Raw genomic sequence first — 24,305 nt, 5'->3', positions numbered from 1 at the left:
ATTTTAAACATGTGAGTGAACATACTTCCTGAGTTCATAGTTAACCTTTCAAACATCAGGAGAATTAGAATCTCTATGAACTGAAAATGTGAAATAACATTAAGAAAACTTTATCAGCAATGGCAATTAGACATAAAATAGCTCTACATACCCTCCATAACAAAAGCTTAATAGATTTTGAAAAGCATATTTTTTTTATTCAGTGTCTCTTTGAAAGGAAAACACAATAACTTAATTTTTTATTAATTTTACTAATTCAACGAATCGCCTTTTAATGTCGGTACGAAATACCAGATGGTGAAATTGATATGATGGCTTCTCATTATAAACCGGTAACTCATGTAATTTTCGATATGGATGGCCTTTTACTTGGTTCGTTATTTCTTTATAAAAATAATTATTAGTGTGTGAAATACTTTTTGTTATGTGTCGATCGAAATTTATGTAACTCCATAGGTCTGCTGTAGTAAAACAAAAAATTGAAATGTTTAAATGTATTTTTAAGACAGCTGGTATGGGTATTAAAACATTAATTACAATAATGTACAGAACAACGTTTTGACCTTAAGATAACTTAATCCTGAAGATGACCTAATTAATACCCATACCAGCGGTCTTGAAAATACATCTTTTCTTTAAGTTGGTGTCTAGTCCTCACAAATTATTTTAATGTTTAAGTTCAAACTGAAAAAAACTCAGCTTTCTGAATGTAAACGTCATAAAGTTAAGGCTTTTAATTCAATCTTCTTTTCTTCTGTATTTGATGTTGAACTTTGCTACATAAACATAAAGTAAGATGACTGAAACAGAAAAACAAAGAAGAAAAAAAACACCTAAAACCAGGATATTTTAATTATTACAATAGAAACATAGTAACAGTGATGTAAACGGTTTTATTTTACTTATATAAGCTATACCTACCTCAGGATACAATAGTTTTAGTATGTTGTATTTTCAAATGCCTGTTAATATTCCAAAGATGCAATGTATAAAACCAAAGTATGAATAATTTTAGTACATTTACTAAGTATAATTTCCATAATTTAAACAGTAGAATATGACAATAAAAACTGAAAGGTTTAAGCAGGTGTAAAGTATAAAAAATTAGCAAAGTCTAATATGCATATAGGCTGAAGCACAAAAATATGAGATCTAAGATTAGGCCAACGTAAGTTGAAAGCTGAAACTTAATGAAGTTTTTCTTTTTTCTCATGTTGAACACCATTACATACAAAAATAATCTTGCAAACTCCTGTACTCAGATATTTGTATCTAGAAAGCTAATCCTACAGTATATAAAGGTAGAATCAACATAAATTAGTAAATTAATGAAAATTTGAAAAACAAATTACTTTCTTTTTACTGTGATATGGGAATTTACTCTTGACAGCTGTGGACTTACCATTTGGAATGTTCATGGGACCCTTGTTTCAGAGCCATAGCCTTAGGACATAATTTAAACATGCTGCCTTTAATAATTAGAATTTTGACATGTAAATTACAAAAACATCACAGTTTAACAATGTGTAACATTTCTGGCTGTCAGAAGCTATGTAATGTCTTGTAAGATTGTGTTTTTGTTCCAAGAAGGCCTTATGTGGTTTCAATTTGTGTTTTATTAGTGGAGAGAAGGTTAATATTTAACCAATAGAGTTGTGTTACATTTGCTTTAGGGGCTTCTCTTTTGAAATTTTCAGCTTCTGTGTCTAGCATAATGCACACTTGCTGTCATTCACCTTGTTGAGGTGAGCAAGGTTAAGAACAGTTCTGAACATTGAGTGTTTAATGTGCCATACATACATTAAAAAGTAATACTGAAATGGGAACCCACTCAATGGAAAATGAATAGAATCTTGGAATATTTGTGTATAAGTCACTCAGTCCATCAGAACAGTGCTCTGTTGCTAAAGGTAAAGATAATAAAACTTATGTGAGTGTTCTTAGACAAAAGAGGTTAAATTCTGTCTCTATATGAACCATGAGTTACAGTTCACTTGAAATACTGCTGTTTTGGGCTTCTCATTTAAGCAAGGATATTAAAGCCTTATTGGTAAAGATTCTGAGGAGGGCAACAAGGATAATAACAAGGATAGAAGGCTGTCTTATAACAATAGGTTAAGATATCTTTTAATGTATTTTCTTTTTTTTAAAGGAGGCTAGAGTAATGGTTCTTAGGAGGACTACTAGGATAATTCCTAGGATAGAAGAGTTAACTCATGAGAATAGGTTAAGATCTCTCTAACATATTTTCTTTTAAAAAAAAGAAAGATAGGAGACAATATTATTAAAGTTTGCAAGATTATTTGGGGGATTGGTAAGATAAATGCATCTGATTTATTTGTGCTTTATTCTAAATATACTGGGATGAAAGTCAAGACAGTTTTAATTTACTAACAAGGTGGTTAATTTATGGAATGAGTTACTGATGGAAGTAGTGGAGACTGGTGCTTTACAGGAGTTGGGAGAAGGGGTGTGACTGATAATTTCATAAAAATTAAAGGTAGGTTTAAAATCTTGCTTTTCTCAATGATGAGTATGGAGATACAGTGTTGAAGGACCCAATGATTTCATGTTGCATGTTTTATAATATAACTTGACTATTACAGTTCATTAGCTATTTCTATCATACTTTTTAACTGCAAGTTCCATCAAATATAAAACATATGGCTGGAGTTTAGAGCTACATGCATATTTCCAAAATTTGAATCAATTTTAACACACATACAGCAACAATTCTTGCGTGTGTTCATTCATAATCTTATAGTGCATTTAAATTTGCATGAGATGTGTAACTTTTAAGCAGGAGTAAGGATCCAAAAACTGGTGGTAAATATTAAATTGTATTTTTTTATGAATCCTATTTACAGAATTAAGCACTCACATGCAAATAGAATCTAAAGATTGTTTCTTTTATTCTTATGTGAACATTTGAAATTATATTTTATTATAAGTATTTATATTAAAATAATCATTCACATATGTTTTATGGTATTACGATTTGAAAATGTGTGAGTTGACTTCAACGTGTGTTAACCTTAATTACACTGCACAACAATTTTTAAAAAAAGTTTTGCTTCCTGAAAAGTGTTTGCTGATTGTGACAGGTACCTGGTGGGTATGCATAAATATAGTTTTGGTTTTGCTTCATCACGTAGGAACTCTGAAAAATAGACAGTTAACTGTTTACCAGTAATAACGTATTTAATTGTGTTTATGTTTCTAATATGCTATTAAGTTCAACATAATTAAAAGTGGTTTGCTCCTAAGTTTTGTTTGTATTCAATGTCTGGTGCATCACGTAGCAATGTCCAACAGTAGTCAGCAAGCATTTACGGATTCCAATTGCCCTGATATCGTTTTTCCATTGTAGCAATGTCCTGGTGAAACTGAAGATTTCGATGAAACAGTATGTGATGAGCAAATTTGGGTGTGATTTTCGTGATCAGCAGCCAAAAATCTATAAGGAACATCCAACAGTGTTCAAGAAGCAAAAACTTTGTTGTGTAGTGTTATTATTATGCATGCTTTGCTGTTCTGATGGAATACTTGTGCAGCAAAAAAGTGTTTTTATTTTTAATGGTTATTCTGAAAATTCATAATCTGTCATGGGCATAACTGTCTGTTGCATTGTAACATATAATTAAAAATGTAAATAATGTAAGGTTATGATTGTGTACAAACGTAAAAACTTTATTTTATTATTATGCACTTGAGATTACATTAAAAGAGTAAACAAAGAAGCTATAAGGACCAGTTGTCTTGGCTGTGATGCCTTTGATATTATTTATTAAAAATACAAATTCAATAAATGGATGAAAAATATTTTCTAGGAACTACTAATTCTGTTTTCATGACAAAAATAGCACTTTCAGGCATTGATAATGTGTTAGTGGATTTGGTGTAAATTTAATTCTGAAATTGTGCAAACATTTGTGAATATAATGGTTTCTAAACATGGGCTATAGATTCTCAGTGTTCATGCACACTCAAAGTAAGACTATTCAGATATACTGTAAAAACACTGGATTCAAGTGGTTTATAAATATTTCACTTCATTGTTTTAAAATATTCTTTCAAAATGTCATAGGTTATGTTTATATAATAAAATTTAATGCTTATTGTAATGATTTTTTTTATTACAACCATGGAATTCATCTGTCTGTCTTTTTTCAACTCTCTGTCCGACTACGCAGAATTTTGGATTTATTTTGTCCTAAGTAAATGATGTAAAAAGTATTGCAAGGATCTACTCATTTTCCAAGTCACTCATCCAGTTTGGCTGGTAAAAATTAAAATCATTTGTCCTACCAATAAAAAACATAACAAAAACATTTTGATTATTGTTTTTACAGGATTACTGCAAGAGCTCAAAATTTACAAAAATGTATTCATTTACATAAATTTTCATTAAAACATTCCATAAAAAATGCTGTTTTTGAAACTGAATTAGTTCTAAGTTAATGAAAACAGAACACACACACAAAGTGTTTTCATAAAATTATTTTTAGAACAGTGCAAAGTAATTTACTGTATACTAATTTTGATATCTTTAACAAGGGGCAATTCATTTTTAAAAACTTACCTTATGAAAGAACCTTGATTGCTGATAAGAACCTATTACCATTTGGTTAATCAATTAACATTATCTCAGCCAGGTTACCATTGAAGATAAAGTGATAGATTTGGACATAAATTTAAATCTTGAATACAACACTTCAATATCTTTGTTCACTCTTCCTATAAATAAAAAATCTTATATATTTTATAATTGACTTAAAGTAATTTAACTCACATAAAATGTATTTTAGATGTGTTTTTTCTGTTGAAATTTAATTTAATACCTTCATTTAAAATTGGTTATTGATTAAAGTGTCATTTTGTTCAGTATTTAACTTCAGTCCCTTTCATCTTTAAACTTAGCATTTGTTGTTTTTTTGCATGAGACAGAATAAAGTGATCATTCACAAGATATTGTTCTCTTTATTCATTCATTAAAAATATTGTGCCCTGTTGGGACAGCGGTAAGTCTCCAGATTTACAATGCAAAAGTCAAGGATTCGATTTCCCTTGGTAGACATAGCAGATAACCAGATATGGCTTTGCTATAAGAAAAACACACACACATACACACATTGGAAATATTTGTAACCGTTGTATTTTTGACCAGAAAATCTTGCATTAAGTGAATAAATTTTTATAATTATCAATTACTAAATTTAGATTGATAATACTTACCAATACAGTCAAGCTAGAAAACTCAAAATTGGCTTTCTGTACCTTTCAATTGCCCCTGACTACTTTATAAATGTTTTTGAGCCTGTTGTTGACTGTTGAATTACCTTGAACTTGTATAATATAATAGTAATTCTCATAGTAGGAGATGCATTTCATCTCTACACTGCACCATAGTACTTCAAGTGAGCTTACACAAATCAACAGAGTTCCATTCATTATTATACCACATATTTATACCTACAGAAATAGTTCAATGCATTCCAAATGTTTGTAGAACAAAAATGCTAAGAACTTTGTTTTACTAGAAGAGGTGAAAAGGTGGTATAACAACATTAAGGCAATGGTTCCCAAACTGTGGTCCATGGCTCCCTGGGGGGTCCACAGTAATACATCAAATTTATGAAATTACCACTTACTGAAAGAATAATGAATAAAATAAAATTCTAAGACATTATAAACTAATACAGGGTGTTTATGAAGTAGGCATTTATTTCAGTGAAAACATTGAAAATGAGTAAAATTCAAACTCAATATGATAGAATACATACATTCAATGAATACTTATGGAAATGATTCTGCATGAGCACCATCAATGTTTCTACAGAGCTCAAATCTGTCAATAGCATGCTGGGACACATTTTGGAGCATTTCAGAAGTTATTTTGTTAACAGCTGTTACAATACATCTATGTAGGTCCTGGAGAGCTCTAACTGTTGTTTGACAGACATTTGTCTTGATAAAGCCTCATGCAAATAATTCAAGGGTGTTAGATCTGGAGATGAAACTGCCTGTTGTCTTCACATCTAGTCACTGATTTGGAAATTGTTCATTCAGGTACTCTCGAACAATTATTGCATATGTCCCATCATGTTGAGAGACAGCAGTGTTCAAAATGCTATCTCATTAAGGCTGTGGGTCTAGAAATTGCTGAAGCTTTTTCAGATAAATAATGCCTGTAACTGTAGTTTTAGCAATGAAAAAGGGGTTCATAAGTCTTAGATTTTGTTATACCCACCAGATATCACTTTAGAAATATCTCTTTCTCACTGATAGGAGAAATCAATTTGCTTTTCATTAGCCCATATGTGATAGTTATGACAATTAACCTTTCCATAGTGTGGAAAGTTGCTTCATCACTGAAGAGGATATCATTCATCAAGTTTTCTGTATGAATGCATTTGATGAGATCAGCACACATTGCACTTTTCTGTGGATAATCCTCTTCGTGCAAGTCATGTAACACCTGAGGATGATAACTTTTCTTGCTCAAATGCAATTTTAAAATTTTGTGGACAACTGAATTGGGTATTCCAAATCTATGTGAACTGACGTACCTGGTTCTTCATCCAGAATATTTTTTACCTCATTCATAACATGCTCAGAGATTCTTGGACTTCCAGATTCGGCTCATCATAAACAGATCCTGTTCATGTTCTTTTAAATTTATTAAGCAATTTATGTATTGTCTTATCTAAAGAATCAGGCTTGTGAAATTTTCTTCCAAACTTATCTCTAATTTCTTTGTATTTCTTTCCTCTAATACATAGTGCTACAACCATTACATGGTCTTGCACATTCATTTCATAAATCATTAGTTTACCAAAATAGATACTTACTTGTGTATTAATATATTTATAAATCCTAAATTAATAATTGTAATTACCATAAATTGAAATTTGTAAACTTGTTGTGCACCTGGTTCTACTGCCTGCAGATTGCAAAAAACAAGACAGTAGATTACCAGTTGGATTGATGCATCACCATGGAGTTTACATTAATGTCACAATTAAAAGTTATTAAATACCTACATGGTTACTAGTGGTTACTGTAACATATTTAAATCTCTTTTCACTGTTCTTTTCTTAAAACTACAATCAAATTGTAAAGGTTGTAAAAATATGCAACTGACATCCCAGTTACACATGATAAAAACTAATTTTTATGAGAGGTAGTGTACCAATACAGTAAAGAAGTTGAAGGACCAGTTGGCAAAGTTTGGGAGCTCCTGACTTAAGGTATTGTTTCATTTTAAAACATTAAGAAATATTAAAGAGGATAAACAATCACTGTTAAACATGAAGTGCATGTTAACTTAAATGGTTTGAGTTTGTTATTAATTCATTCACATCTACATGTAGATCTCAGTTTTGTTTTGTTTTTCATGCTTATCATATCTGAAAGAAATTATGTGGTTTAGGTTACCTAATCAACCCTATATTTTACATACAACTTCTTAAGCGTTTGAGACAGTGACAGTGATGGTATAGAATAATATAGCACATAATTTGTACTGTGTTTGAAATTTAGCAAAATCAGTAAAGTACTTTAATGTAATCATTTAACAGTGTTACAGATGATAAATATCAGTGCTGAATATGCTTTAGTTAAGAATTTTTATTCCTAGTAATTAGATGCCATTTGTTATGGTAACTGTTCTTGAAAAAAAGAGAATATTAAGACTTGTTAAAAGTAGAAAAAGTATGTCTCATGGAAAATACTACCAATCTACCTCTTTCTTTATTTTCAAGGCATCATCATAAGTATGTAATTTGTTTTTAAGACTCCAAATATGCACTTTTCCTAACCTAGAAGTAATATTAATCAGGCTTTTAAGTTAACCAGTTTTAACACCAGTACTTATTATTCTAGTTATATCATTGAATTTTAAGCTATGAAACTTGACATTAGTGAACATTGTGGTTCCTTTCTTCTTCTTTTTTTTGTACATACATATATTTTAAGCCTTTCCAGGAATATGAAATCAGTCTGAAGATAGTAACTTATGCCTTTGTACATGTAGTATATGATTTGTATACATGATGGAATTAAATAAAAACCCTATAACCTGAGCACTTTCAAAAAGTGGCTGTCTTCTTCATGGGCAAACTGAAGAAAAAAGATCTATCTTTTGAAAACACTCTCTTATAGGGTTTTTAATTTCATATCTATCAAGACTTTTTGAATCTACATGTTTTTCTAACATCATGAGCATACATGAGGGAAGTATTTTCCATTATAATAAATGGAAATACAATATTAATGGGAAATGCTTTCATTTTTACTTGTTTCTTCAGCTTGATTTATAATATAACTTGGGTATTATTAAAATGGGGTTTCTTTAACTTATTTTTACAGATTCTGAAGCATTATATACAGAGGCCATCTCTGCAGTAACAAGTAGGTTTGGTAAAACTTACACTTGGGATGTTAAAGTCAAGTGTATGGGAAAAACAGCAAGAGTTGCAGCAGAAACAATCATCTTTGAAATGAACTTGCCCATCACAGTGGAACAATACATAGAACTGATAGATGAAGAATATAAAAAGGTTTTTCCAAAAACTAAACTTTTACCAGGTAAATAAGAACAAATTAATAAATATGAATGCAGCCTTGTAGATTTATATAATTATTTCACATATTTTAAAATCCTCATTTAGACTATGTGTTATGTCATCAAGAAACCATTCCAAAAATATAGAGATCAAAGGAAAAAACATTTTGCATAAATACTGTGTGTGTGTGTTTTATTATCTTTTACTCAATGAAACTATTTTTGTTAATTTATTCTAAACCCTAAATGGTTTTAAATGCATGAATTGGCCTTTTAGATCAACCCACCTTCATAAAGCAAATGTTTCAATCAAATATTCACGTTAGTGCTTCCCAGCACTTATTTCAGTGATGTTTGTCTCTTATAAAGTGCAGTGAAATCAAAACTGAACACAGTACTCCATTTTTAGTCTAATAAAAGTTATATACTAAGCAATATTAACTTCATATTGCACACCACTACTATAAGACCTATCTCAAAATTCCAAAAAGTTGCACGCATTCCTCTCAGAATCTCTTTCTCTCATTTTGGTTTGGTTCTCTAACTTTTATGTTAAACTCCATATTTATCTTCTTTGTCTCCTTCTTGGTAAGACAAATGTGGAGTGAAAATTATAAGTTACATATCACTAATTATGAAGAGTTGATTACAAGTCATTGGTGAGAAAGAATTGAAACAGTCATGAGAATACACAAAAAAGTATTCTTTGGACATTGATACTGATTTTTTAGTGTTATTAGTACTTTTCTAAATTTATATAAAATGATTTATGTCAAGTTTCAGAAACTGAAATTGCCTTTGTTAGAATTCTCATGGCATTGGTAACTGACAATAATATAAAAAATAAATTATTGCTCACATAATGAAAAAAATATTTTCTTTTACTTAATCAATTAAAGGGAAATTTAAGGAACAGGCTGTTTTATACATATTGAAATGTTAAAAACTTAGGCTTGCAGGTAAGCCCTAGACTTTAGATCTAAAATGTCTGCACCCTGAATAGATTATCATAACCTGTGCCTGGATAGTTTCAATTTGTTTGATTAGTTGTCAAGATAATTAACATGTGGACCAGCTGGCAAGATTCTCAATATCTAACCTTTATAGCACAGTTCTGTCAGCAACATGTTTAAAAATACTATGTCAGTATAGGTTGGTCATTAATGGTAATAATATAAAAAGTGATATGACCTGTTTTTTATTTTTTTCTCCACATTTTCATAACTTTTCATGATTAAAACAAATCTCAGCTTAATTGATTTTAGTTCATTATCAGCTGTTGACATTTAAACCATTTCTTGTCATAATAAAATATTTTTAGTATAGTGTGGCCATAAGCAGTGGGATACTTCAAATTTTCTCATTCCAGGAATTTGTGACTTAGACATGTCAGTTGCTTCCAGAATTGAGCATCTTTAAACTTCATCCATGTCACTAAAATAAAAAAAAAGTCTTAAATGTAATGAAAGAGAATATTTTCCTTAAAGCTTTGAAGGAGGTTAAGAGTTGGATATGTGAACCACTTGCTACTTTTTTTTTTATGTCCTTGAATAGTGAGTAGGTGCCAGAGGATTAGAAGTTGGCTAATGTTACTCCTCCTTTTAAGGGAGGTGATAAAAATTGTCCAGTAATTATCGGTTTATTAGTCTTACATCAGTTGTGGGTAAAGTTTTGGAAAGTCTAATAATAAAAGATACTTTATAAGGTAATTTAACAAATATTAGAATGTTATTGGATAGTCAACACAGTTTCACTAAAGGAAAAATCTTGCCTTAGAAATCTTTTGATATTCTTTAAAAATAAGGATGAGAGTGTAGATTTGATGTATCTTTATTTTTAGAAAGCTTTTAACAAGATGCCACATAAAAAGAAAAACTTGTAAAAATTATTTTTTCAGGTGTGGGGGAGGTTAGCTAATTGGGTAAAATAGTGGTTGTATGGAAAAAAGCAGTGAGTTGTTACAAATAGAGTTCAGTCAAACTGGCTTAATGTCACAAGTGAGATACCTCAGTCTTAGGGCCCTTGCTCTTCTTAGTTTACATCAGTGACATAGATGAAGGAATTGTCAATAAATTACTTAAATTTTCTGAATAATATTAAGATTTTGGGTATTTTTGGCTGTGAAGAAGATGCTGCTGACTTACAAAAGGATTTATATCATGTGGTGAGTTGGACAAATAAATGGCAGAATGGTTTTAATTTTGACAAATGTAAGATAATGCATGTGGATTATCATAATTTGAATTATAAATATAATTTGGATGGGAATAACCTGAACAATGTTATAAAAGAAACAGGTCTTGGTGTAATGGTTGATTAGTCTCTTAAGCCATCCAAACAGTGTGTTATTGCTAATGATGTAAAAAAAAGGAGGAATGTTCAGAGGATTGTAGGTTGTATCTACAGAAACATTGAAACCAAATCTAAGAATGTTACAGTTTTGTTATACAGGTCAGTGGTTAAGATGCAATTGGAGTACTGTGTTTAATCTTGGGAAGGACACTGAATTGTTATAAAGGGTTCAGAGGAGGGCTACTAGAATGATGCTTCAGAGGATGGGTTAGTCATATGAGGAGAGGTTTAGATCTCTGAAATTGATTTATCTTGAAAAGAAAAGAATTGGAGAAGGAGATTTAATTGAGTTGTTTAATAATGTTGAGGGGATAGCTATTGTTCATGCTTCATCTTTTTTCATATGAATGCAGAAAATAGTAGGACTAAAAGACAGTTATAAATTTTGACAAGATAGGAATCATCTACAGCTTTATTTTTCCAATGGATGGTTGGCCTCTGAAATAGGTTATTTTAGGATATTGTGGAAGCAGTAAATTTAAGTAAGTTTAAGAGAAAGTTTGATAACTATGAATGATAAGAACTGACTTTAAGGTGTTTTTTTTTAATTTAGTTATTTGATATTTTAGTTTAGAGGATGGTGGTCCCTAAATATTATTAAAATTAGATTTGTTATTTGAAAATTTAATTAAAAGAAGATATGACACAGATGATATATATAAATAAATACAATGTATACATATTTATTAACATTTTATACTAGAAATTAATATCACTAATATTTGTGTTTTCATCTATCATTTTTGTTATGAATTCCCACCTGCTCATATACTTACATACAAGTATTATGCAATACATGGTGTGGTAATGTAACCTGAGTTGTATAGAAAGTTTAGTAACTAAATTAGTATTATTAGCTAACCACACAAGCTAATTTTTCCTAACATTTTCAACCCCTTTTGATGGATTGTACCAACATTTCTCTTGAGCAAAGTACAATACTTTGTAAACAAGAAGCTATGAAAAAAAGACATTTTTGTGGGGAGTTGAATTTTCAAGTTTGTAGTTAGGGAACTTACTGATAATTTTGTTCAAGGATTCCAGTTAACATTATGTGCATAGTTGCATTTATAAGTATACAACAGACTGTTATGCTGCTTTGAGTACTAGTTCATCAGACCATATAGGGGTTTAATTTGGTCATCCAAGAAAGTTTTTTAGTCATTTCAGATAAAGATTATTTGGTAAGGTAATCTACACTTTTAACCAACAGATATTGAGTCTAGCACCCTAATCATTATACAAAATTTTAGATCTAGCTGATCACATTTAAGCTTTTGTTATAGCTGTTTTCAAAACTTTGTTTGATGTGGTGGTGTAACAAGATGACAATCAAAGTGTGTGAAAAGCTAAGGAAAATACTTGAAAATCTAGAAATGGATAAAGTATCCTTAAGGGGTAATAAATCTTAGCAAAATAATTCTTTAAGATAGGTAAAACTTTCTGAAAAATATTAACAAGGTGGATTCTTTAAAGGCAAACACTTTACAGAAATGAAAATAAGGACTTCTTTTTTATATTTCTTAATGAATTACAGAAAATAAATGTTGAAAAATGATGAAATATAGTTAGAATTAACGTTAAAAGTTATTTAAAAATTTGTGTAACAAAATTTTATAAAGTAGCAAGTAAAAATGAAAAGCCTTATCATCAGATTTCAGGTGAAATAATCTAAAATGAAATTAATTTGTTAATCCTAAACAAGTTATGTAACTTCATTGTTTAACATTTAGAAGCAATGACAGTTTTATTCACTTATCATTCACATGTTGCAACAGTACAGTGTACATTTTTCCAGACTTGTTATTCCAGACAAATCAGTATTTTTCTTGTATATTTTGAGCATGTTTAGAACAATAATGAAGCCTAAAGTACTGTATATGTAACTAAGTACTTACTCAAACAATTTGTAATTAACCAAGAGAAAGAATCATCATACCTTGTTTTTTTATGAGGCTAATGAGTATTTAACCAAAGTAAAAACATAGAATTCTTTTATATGTGTGATAACCACTTACTCAATTGGCATAAAAAATTGCATAGTGTGAAATTATGATAATACCAGTAATGTGTTTTTGGTATATAATGGTCTCCATGTTGGTATAAAACAACATAAACTTGCAGTTTAAGTGCTATACAGAGGACACTTTTTAAATATTATAGAATTAAGTGCTGCAGAATATTGTAAAGATGCTGTTTGATATTTTCAACTTTCCAACAAATGTACAACTTTTTTTTTTATCTTATGTCAAACATGGACTGTCTTAATAAGCCACTTTAAGCCTGATTTCCAGGTTTTAAATAATATTTCTATTACATAATGGACAAGTCAGGCTGAAGTCTCTGAAAAACTGGCATTCTTACATGTAGAATTAATGAATATCTCACATACCATCTTAGAAGATAGTTTTGAAAAGCCAGCTATCCATAATGAAGCTCATAGTTTTGAAGTGAAAATTGAGCTGCTTATTATAAATAGCTATTTTGTCACTATTCATGTCTTCCATAATAGAAAGGTTTAATGCAAATAGAAAGCATGTACAAAGCTTTAGTATTAATGTTTATGTGACTGATACTGTATGTATTTGTGGAGGTTTACCTAAACTCCATTCAAGAATAATATCAAGTTTTAGTACAAAATCATAGCAGTGATAGGACCTGATGTGTATGCCCATTATTAATCAACAAAGTAAAACCTAAAACATCAGTTTGATAAAACACATTATGATAAGAGACTCTTATTGACAAATTCTCTCTCCAGATAAACATGTTAATTACTGAGAGAACACACAACACCTCACCATGACTTGGATGACAAGTTTGAATTCCTGAAAGCATCATTAAGAATGACCCTTTCTACAGTATTTTTCAATTGCAACAGAGAGTTCTTCTTTTGTACTCTAAAATTTTTGAAAAACCATTTATTTTTCACAGTGATTGACAACAGTCTTAATTAGTTATCTGTGTTTACCACTGAGAGTGATCCTGTAAAGGATATTGACTACTATGACTTTTCCAAACTACAGACTTGCAAAAATCCTTTTAAGACTACCATTTTGACCAATTTTGTCCCTTTCTAACTATTGTTTATTTCTTTATGGTAACTATGCATGTTATATCCTATATTCCAGTTATGAAATATATTTAAAGAAAAATGTTTAATTTTTTTTCATCAATATATTGTTAATTTTCATTTCTCATTGATATAATTGGAAAACTAGGTCTCTTTATTAGGACTCAAGATGATAGTAATGGTTATGGAGGGAATCCTGTATTCTGAAAAGGTTGCTATTTTTGATGATGCAACTGTATTTAGTTGCCTTCTGGAATAGTCTGTATAACATGAAATGTATATAAAAATATTATGATGCATCTTTTATGTTACAAACAAGAAGCAGCACACTTACAAGTGCTGCAATAGAAGTAGCATTGATTACAAATATATTTTATAATTGTTGTTTTGTGTTATTTACAAATTTGTTTCCAATCATTCTTTAGGTGTTGATAGGATTGTTCGACACCTGCACAAACATAGAATTCCTATTGCTATTGCAACAAGTTCTAAGAAGAGTAGTTTTGACCTAAAAACAAAGCATCACCAAGAATTTTTTGATTTGTTTCATCATATTGTGCTTGGAAGTGAAGACTCTCTAGTTTCAAGAAGTAAACCTGCTCCTGATATATTTATTGCATGTGCATCACGTTTTAATGATGCACCTTCACTGGAGAAGGTAAGGTATAGGTTAAATACAGTTTAACTACTTCAAAGTTGCAATATTGATTTTACTATCAATACAGTTTAAAAAATAAATTATCACAAAACAATTCAACTAAAATTCAGGTTTTTGTAATTAAGTTTACAAATATTTAATATATTCAGGCCTCCCAAGAACAAAAGAAAAAAACTAGTTTATCAGAGGTTTAACATTTAAACCCAGCTCAGAGTGGTAATAGCCCATTTGTTTGTTGATGCTTTAGTCTGTAAAAAATGTGTACGTTTTCAGAAATAAAGCCTTATACTGTTCATTTAAAATGTAAAATTCAGTTGTTTAGTTGTAGCTGTCATATAGATACCATGAAGCAGATACTCATTGTGACCAGTGACACATGAACATTTTTAATTATGAGGTAAGAAGAATTATCTTTGTTTGTTAGGTAGAAGGTGGGAAACTACTTGATTTGAAATGTTTACATGTTTGTTTTGTAGAATTTAATAAAATACAATAACTCCATGAAAGATTACACTAAAACTGGCCTCTGTTTCAGCATGTGATTTGTCAAATTTAATCTTTACTTTTAAGGCTGGCAGGCAGGCATACACAATTTTTATAGATAGTGTTAATTTATTTCCTAGTTAAGTCTACTTTTTAAGGCGAATCACTGACAATTACCTGTTTGGTAATTAATTATTACATTTGTGCTTATTTGTGGCCTTTAAAGTCATAGTACAGTAATGTCTTTAAAATCAAAAGTTTTTACTGCAATTTTTGTTTCCCATTGAATAGCTAAAAATGAAAGAAAGGATATCTAACAGGTTTTATTTTCATGTAGGTTCTTGTTTTTGAAGATGCTCCAAATGGTGTAGAAGCTGCTGTTGCTGCTGGAATGCAGGTTGTCATGATTCCTGATCCACGAATAGATCCTGAGTTATCTGCAAAAGCAACTTTGAGTCTAAAATCTATGGAAGAATTTCAGCCTGAATTGTTTAGATTGCCTAAGCTATCCTAGCATTGTAGTGATGAATAACAAATGCATGTCAAAAGTATTGTTTGCTTTTCTGTGTACCAAGTACAATTTTTAAAAAAATATATAAGGTATTTAAATTTCAGCATGTATTCTTTACTTGTTAAGACTTGTGTGTAATAGCCTAAGACAGCTTCTTATCTTATATTCTATGATCAAAAAGGGGGAATTTGATAAAAAGAAATAAAAACAGATTAAACCTTAAATATCAACAGCAACTATTTTTGTCCATAACTTTTCATTGATTTACAAGGAGTCTGTTTAAATGAACTTATTTTCTACAGTTTCAGCTTAGTAATAAAGCTTTATTTAAATCCTAAAATACGGTAAAATTATTTATGTTATTTCAGTTAATACAAGATTATGTGCTGCTTATTGCATGAACTTCAAAATCTCTTACCTCAGTTCATTGTTTGATTGAATAGCTAAATAGTTAGCATACCAGGTTGGATCATTCCATATCAAATCATCCAGATTTTGGAAAATTTTCCAGGTGACCCCCTCAGAATGCCTTGAAAAAATTCACATATAATGAGAAATTGCCAAGGATTAGATCAATATTTCTAATAGTCTCTGATTTACAGCCCTGTAAAATTTAGTTAATTTTTTGTTATTTTTGGCAAATTCATTTTCAGGCAACTTTGGCTGTTTAAAGCTGCAAGAGTAATGGTGGTAGAAGGCTGAAATTTGCAACACTGACTGAATTAATCTCACAGAATTCAAAAATGGTCTCAAACCGAGTTTATCTCTCTTAGGATTTGCATAGTTAGGCTGTAAAATCACCTGAAAACCCAAAATCATAAAAAAACATTGGTCTGTGTAATAAGCTATAGCTCTAAGACTTAATATGATAGAAAGCTGAATGTTTTGTTCTAATTTTCTATAACATATCAGTTGATATATCAGCAATTGTTGTAATTAAAAGTCTGTTAGATCTCCTGTAAAAAAAACTAGCTGCAACTTTTTTGATTTAGCTAAAAATAGCCCTACTTCAGGCCACAGTTTGACCCTGTCACCAGTTATTAAGCCTTTTCAGATTTTTACCATATATTCTTACATCTCTGAATATGATCTACAAACAAAATCAGTGGGGTCACCTGCAGCCCCCTGGGTAATATGACATGGAATGACCTAGTTGCAAGTTGGAATGTCATGGTTCAAGCCATGACATTCCACTGTCAACTGTAAAATAACTGTAACAATACATCCCACTACTCGGTTAAGAGTAACTAAGTGTGAGGCAGTGCTGATTAGTTGCTCCCACTCTGGTCAGCAGTTCTAAATTAGGGAAGATTATATCAGGATTTTATGATCTGTGTGCTGCTTATGTCATTTATATTAAAAATGCCATATATCCAATTTGATTTTTGTTGTGTGAATAAGTTTAATAGTAAGTACATAATTAAAAATATTAAATCTTTTATCCTATAACAAGCTCATTTTAAACAGACATGATAAGTTATATAAAGAGTAGAAAATCCACCTTCATATAATGGGATATTATTAACATACATTTGTTAAGTATGTATAGTAAATTAAACATTTCTGAGCACAAGCAGATCTCATAATATAAAATACAATTAATAGTTTTCAGTGAAATAAAATTAGTTTTTAGGACTAACAAAACTAACTGAATTTCACCATCATACTATTTATTATATCTTAGTTTGAGATATTATTAAATCTACTAATTTTCCTTTTCTTTCTTTATATTTATTCTAAAGGTGAATATGGGCTATCAGTTAGCAGGCTTTAATGTTAATTTCATCAGTAAGAATGTTGAAACTGTTTGCTGATGAGCCAATTTTAAATTTAGTCAGTCACAACAGTAAAAAGATGGAAATTGCAAAGCATGGCTTAAATTAGAAACTAATGTGCTTGATATTAAAAGAGGTATTTAACTTTTTTCTGCAGGTTATAACAAACAGAAATTAGTCAAGCTTATTGGAAAAGTGATAACCAATACATTTCTCTCTTGAAAAATAAATTTACTTGTGAATTAAAAACAATTTGTCTTACATGGATTAATACACCTAGATGAGACTGTTTATGTAAAACAAAATTATCCATAAAGTAATAATTGCAGTGCTAAAATAAATTTAAATATTTGCTAACTTGCTTGCAAGAAATGAGAATACTTACTGTATAAAATTCACTTTCCACATGCTCTTTTTTTTTTTCTCTTCTATTGCCCAACCTATTTACTATAAAGTTTTCATTTCTAATGTAGTTTTCTTAGTCTGCAAATGAGGATTCTCTGTCAACTGGGCTAATACTTGGGACATAGTTTAGGTAGTAAACTGTTCAGAAGCTTTGTTTGTTTTGTTTTGAATTTTGCACAAAGCTACTCGAGGGCTATCTGCGCTAGCCATCCCTAATTTAGCAATTTAAGACTAGAGGGAAGGCAGCTAGTCATCACCACCCACTGCCAACTCTTGGGCTACTCTGTTACCAATGAATAGTGGGATTGACCGTCACATTATAACGCCCCATGACTGAAAGGGCGAGCATGTTTGGTACGACCGGGATTCGAACCCGCGACCATCGGATTACGAGTCAAACACCTTAACACGCTTGGCCATGCCGGGCCAGTCTAGAAGCTATGGACAAAACTTTTGGATTATGCTAGTTCTCTTTATTCGTCTTGCTGTAGTATCATAAATTATTATACATTGAGTGTCTGTCTAATCACAGTTATAGTATTTTTACTCTTATTATTATTGTTTTACTTTATTATTCATATAAGGTTGTGTGTTACTAGATTTTTGCAGAATAATTCGAAATACAAACTGAGCAAGAAATAATTAATACAGATAGCCATAGTGTAGATTTGCATGAAATTCTAAACAAAACAAGAAATACCTGTTATATAAAACAAACTTTTAGTAACTGCTGTGATATAGAAATGTACCATAAAGTTTAATATATGTTATGTAGTGTTATTACTATTCTGAATATATTTCGGGTTTTCACATGGCACACAGTTAAGAAAAGTTGAACTTGTTTCAAGTTATCTTAGTTCCTTTGAGAACATTGAATACAACATTCATTTATCAAAAAATTGACAGCAGTGTCCTTCAGTGGTTTTACAGATAATATCTAAAAGTTGTGAACTCACCTATGTGTAATGAAAATGACTAATCACATGGTAGCGTGAACTTGATAAATTGATGGATGATCCTGATTTCAATACATCTGACTAAAGTGGCTGTAAAATGTACTGTCAGCAGGTCAAACATTTGTTTTTTTCTTTAACAAGCAATAAAGGTTGTTTCAGTGTCCCCCACCCCCCAATAATGATAAGAAAACTTGGAAGTAGATTAAAAAGCCTTTCCATGAGCAATTGCCCAGTGGATAAGATCGTCTGTGTGTCTAACACAAGGTACGATTCCATTTTGCTGCTACTACGCGATTAATGGAGTGTTTTTCTTATATAACAAAGCCACAAAGGGCTATCTGCTCAGCCCACCGAGGGGAATCGAACCCCTGATTTTAGCGTTGTAAATCCGGAGACATACCGCTGTACTAGCGGGGGGCACGCGATTAATGGAGGACAGCTGAAGCCAGTAGACGTTTCAACAGTTTGCGCACCTGAAAATACTGAATGTTCGAAAACTTTTGACTTCTGAGCTATCAAGTGATTTTCACTAAGATGAAATGTCCAATGAGAGTTATTCGCCATATTTAGCTGAGTATGTTAATTAATTTATTTCTAGGCCAAAAGAATTTCTCCATACGCTGGGTGAAGTTATGTTCGAGTCTACATTGATATAGACTGTAGTAACATCATGAATAACACACGCCTTTAAATTTCATAAAAATTGGTTTTAATAATTGATGTTCCATAATTCAGCTACTTATATTTCGAAAAAAAAAACTTAGATCAAATTATTATTGCATTTACCACAATGAACATTTTTTATTACATTTGTTTGTAAATAAAAATACAAACTGGAGAAAAGATAATAACATTAACGTCAAACGAATATTCATCCTCAGTCATCCTGATTTTATTTTGTGTATGTGTGAAATCTATGTCTTTTTGTCACATAACATAATGTATTGTGTCTGGAGCATCTTGTTTTAATAATCAGCCATCATGCTGATGTTCTATCTTCCTTGATGGCTTGAAGAAACATTGTAAGAAAAATTGTGGTTCCCAGAACGCTTTGACCTGGCATGGCCAAGGGATCGCAATCTGAGGGTCACGGATTCGAATCCACGTCTCACGAAACATGCTCGCCCTTTCATCCGCGTTATAATGTAATGGTCAATCCTGTTATTCATTAGTAAAAGACTTGGTAGTGAGTGGTGATGACTAGCCGCTATCCCTCTAGTTTTTCGCTACCAAATTAAGGACGGCTATATAGTCGTCGTATAGCTTTGCCCAAATTACATAAAAAGCGAGTCGGACGTTTCAGGATGATGACAATCCCTAACACCATTTCTATTTACATCAGATTCATAAGCAGGCGAAACTGTTTGAAGAATCTTTGGTGGAATTTGTACAGGTACATCAGGTCCATGGGCAACAAGTCTTATAGCAGATTGAAGATTCGAATAAGAAATTTCGTTTTTATTTCAAATGTTGTAGCATTGCATGTTTCGTTAATAAATATAAATAACAGTCATATCCGTAGTTCCTAGACTTACGCCAGACCACTGGAATTTCAAAAGGCAAATATTTTTCTTACCTTTAATCCATTGTCTCAACTCTTCAGTACAAACTTTGTACGAAGCCCATGATTTGTCGTGGTTACCAAGTTTTATTCCAAAAAACACGTAATACGCTTTTTCTCTTTTTTTCAAGAATTGTGTAATATTTTGCCTTTGTTTCTTTCGAAAATATTTATCACAAGTATAACAAATTATGTTTGGGTTATTTGCACAACCAGTTGTCAAAGTGCACGCACAAACAAAACTATCCAGAAATGACACACCAGGTGACCTGTTAACTGTTTATATACTAGCGGTGTGTTTCTCATGGGTTCTAGAACGATTGACAAGATTGTCCAGTCGCGACTGGTTGTCAACATTCTAAGCATAACAAAATATGACCAGATTTAAATAAAGATGATTCACTTATGTAAAAGTACATATAACATTTTGTGAAAAATCTGTACGTAACGGAGAAAGATTGGTATCATTTTGAGATTTAACGTACAGGAATCACTAAAGAGCATGTAAAACTTTCAAGACAATAAAATCGTCGTAGGTCTGTGTAATATAATTCAGACTTACGATAATTTTTAACCGAAAATTCTTAAGTCACTTGAAACACAATCAGTTTTTATCTATTTTGTGAGATCCTTGGAAAACAAATGTTGTAATTTGACGACTCACGGATTGCAGCATCCGATTCAGCCATGGCTATCAACTGTAGCTGCTAGACATCTCCCAAGGTATGTATAATCTGAGTTGAGCAAGAGACTATTTGTTTAAAATCTTTGCATGAGTGGAATCGTGTAATGAAGATAAATTCACATCACAATATATGCATTTAAAATAATGCATGAAGTCCGTAATGAGGGTTGTATGGCATGACTAAATGAATACTATAACGAATAATAAAGTTGATCGTTGAAGTAAAGTGAAAACAGAAAACTAAAAAACAACCTTACAAAAAGAGACATTAATTCCATTAAAAACCTAAAACAAGACAAATACATGAACTCGAATGAATACACCCAAAAAATGAAGAACATCCTATCAGACACGAACAAATTTAAACCATTACACACAAATCCAACAAAGACACACGAGACGCAACTGAACAAATCACTACTAGAAATGAACAAAAACCAACACAATTTCACAAACACTTTATTCCTACCTACGTAAAACCGACTCACGCACACCACAAATATACGGCATCCCCAAACCTCATAAACCAGATTGTCCATTACGACCAATAATGTCCACATATGAATCGTTTAATTACAATCTTGGTAAATACATAGCATGGGCATTCTCCAAATATGTAACATCAGCCAGCTCATTCATCAAAGACTCTTTTACTTTCAAGTCTAATCTAAATCAACTTAATCATAAAGCCTTAATGGCCAGTTTCGATGTTATATCCCTCTTTACAGAAGTTCCAACCACTGAAGCCTGCAAGATAGCCTTAGAACTCTATGTCCGAGACCCTAACCCAACTATAGACATTCCCAGTAACCAATTAGCAACCCTCATAGAATTCACCACGATAAAAACAAACTTCATGTTCAACAACCAAAACTATATACAAACAAATGGCCTAAGCATGAGCAACCCAGTATCACCAGTTCTAGCCAATATTTTTATGACACAAGCAATTAACACAGCATTACATCCACCACTATACTGGTACAGATATGTAGATGACACGGTTGCGGGATTCAAATCTACAGAACACATACTTAATTTTTTCAATCACATTAACTCTATACATCCCAACATTAACTTCACATGTGAACAGGAAGAAAGCAATCAAATATCATTTCTTAACCTCAAAATTACAAGAACCGACACACAATTCAAAACATAAATCCACCGAAAAATCACCCATACTGGACTATACATTCCTTGGGACTCAGCACATGAAACAAAACAAAAACTCAACATACTAAGAAACCAAATAAACACATCCATAAAACTATGCTCACCAGATAAAATTAACGATGAATTAGACAAAATAAAACAATACTTCATCAACATCAATAAGTTTCCCTCACAAACCGTAGAAAACATTATACGCACACACCTAGACAGAAAGCAAAATCAATCAACAAAAGTAAATATATCTCACGAATCAAAAAAATCACGAAACCATATACTGCTGTATACCATATATTCCTGACATCAGCAAACAAATAACCAACATTTAGCAAAAACTAGTAACAAAATATGACATTCCAGTTAATACCAAATTTATTCAAAAACCAGGCACAAAACTGAGGTCTATACTATGTAAAAACTACACTGACAAACACCACACCAACTTTATTTATAAAATACAATGTGATAACTGCCACGACTTCTATATTGGAGAAACAAGTAGAAAAATGGAAACCAGATTCAAAGAACATAAAAAGTCACCTTCACACTTTTTCGAACACTGCAAGTCAAATAAACACAACATAATCATAGAAAACACTCAAATACTAAATAAAGAAACAAACATAAACAAACGCAAAATTAAAGAAGCCTTATTTATACAACAACTTAAACCCAAAATAAACCAATATAAAGGAACGCCTTTATACCTATATTAATATAATAAAATAAATAAAATTATATATTCAAACATTTAATACCGCCCTCTACATTCCGACACTCAGTTACACAACCCCTTTCAAACATGTGGTCAGCTTCCGGTCAGTTACCTCTTTCTTTGTGAACCTGACGATGACCGAAGAAGGTCGAAACGTTGTTCGCTCTTCTATGTAAAATATTTTCTCAACCCAAACGAGCCGTTTTTGCATATATATTTCTCTACAAGTGGGTTTTCTCGACATTACTGAGTATAGGACTATACTATAGACTGTATACAGTCATCTTATTAACTTGTACGAATATATTATTAGGTTTAAACGTGTGCTGGTTTACATACAATACAAGGTAAAGAAAACCGTTAAGATGGTCTTGTTAAAAGTTATCATTATTCCTTTAAAGATTTCCGAAATAGTAATATCTATTTCTATCCACGATAAACATTATTTACAAGAGTGTTCTTCAGTGATTTAACAGCTAATAATTAGAAGTTGCGTTTCCCCCTGCGTGTAATGAGAATAACTAATCATGTAGTAAGATGTGTCATACTGGGTAAATACAAAGTTTCTTCGAACCTTTATATTCAATCATTCTGACATAATTCTGGTCTAAATACATATAAAATAAGCGCCTGCATAGCGTAGCATACAAGGGCTGTTCAAAAAATACGCGGACTGACGTCATAAAACAAAATGTACTTTATTTAGAAGTTACAGGTCTGGGACCCCTTCAAAGTACTCTCCTCCCCAACGCACACACTTATCCCAACGGTGTTTCCACTTGTTGAAAGAGTCCTGGTACGCTTCTTTTGTAATGTCCTCCAGCTCCTTCGTCGCATTTGCCTTAATCTCGGGAATCGTCTCAAATCTTCTTCTTTTCAAGGGTCTTTTGAGTTTGGGGAACAAGAAAAAATCGCAAGGAGCAAGGTCAGGTGAGTAGGGGGGTGGGGAAGAACAGTGATCGAGTGTTTGGCCAAAAACTCACGAGTTCTGAGGGCTGAATTTCGCAGCAACGCGGTGCATTTTCAATTTTTCGGTCAAAATCTCGTAACAAGATCCAACTGATATCCCACACTCTTCAGCAAGCTCCCTGACAGTCAGATGTCAATTTGCCCGCACCAGGGTGTTGATTTTGTCGACATGTGGGTCGTCAGTTGACGTGGAAGGACGTCTAGGACGCTCATCATCTTCAATGGACTGTCGACCATCCTTAAAACGTTCATGCCACTTGAAGCATGCCGTACGATTCATAGCAACATCACCGTAAACCGTGTTAAGCATAGCAAAAGTTTCAGTCGCAGATTTTCCAAGTTTAACACAAAATTTCACAGCAAGTCGTTGCTCCTTCAGGTCATTCATTCTGAAATCCGCCAAAAGAAAAAATCGCACTTCAC

General features: G+C 31.6%; 1 protein-coding gene across 3 annotated transcripts; it reads left to right on the top strand.

The window, feature by feature from the left end:
- Positions 1-230: 230 nt before the first annotated feature.
- Positions 231-17,667, top strand: LOC143232865 (pseudouridine-5'-phosphatase-like). Of its 3 annotated transcripts, none has more exons than XM_076468847.1 (5): positions 240-372; positions 3,371-7,250; positions 8,371-8,589; positions 14,417-14,649; positions 15,470-17,667. In XM_076468847.1, exons 3-5 carry the CDS (start codon positions 8,457-8,459, stop codon positions 15,644-15,646), a joined length of 543 nt encoding a protein of 180 aa, XP_076324962.1. In that variant the 5' UTR covers positions 240-372; positions 3,371-7,250; positions 8,371-8,456; the 3' UTR covers positions 15,647-17,667. The 3 variants fall into 3 exon arrangements, with proteins under 3 accessions (XP_076324961.1, XP_076324962.1, XP_076324963.1); XM_076468848.1 differs by lacking the exon at positions 240-372 and adding an exon at positions 2,408-2,500; XM_076468846.1 differs by lacking the exon at positions 3,371-7,250 and having other exon boundaries at positions 231-372.
- Positions 17,668-24,305: the final 6,638 nt, after the last annotated feature.

This window comes from Tachypleus tridentatus, chromosome 11, assembly GCF_004210375.1.
Source record: "Tachypleus tridentatus isolate NWPU-2018 chromosome 11, ASM421037v1, whole genome shotgun sequence".
Lineage (NCBI taxonomy): Eukaryota > Metazoa > Arthropoda > Merostomata > Xiphosura > Limulidae > Tachypleus > Tachypleus tridentatus.
The sequence above is the reverse complement of the archived record's forward strand: the minus strand, read 5'-3'. Positions and strand labels throughout refer to the sequence as shown.

Excerpts from the sequence above, each read along its gene's own strand:
- LOC143232865 (XM_076468846.1), top strand. The coding sequence starts at position 309 with ATGATGGCTTCTCATTATAAACCGGTAACTCATGTAATTTTCGATATG. Across the intron at positions 8,590-14,416 it reads AAAAACTAAACTTTTACCAG|GTGTTGATAGGATTGTTCGA; the intron begins GTAAATAAGAAC and ends ATCATTCTTTAG. Across the intron at positions 14,650-15,469 it reads ATGCACCTTCACTGGAGAAG|GTTCTTGTTTTTGAAGATGC; the intron begins GTAAGGTATAGG and ends ATTTTCATGTAG.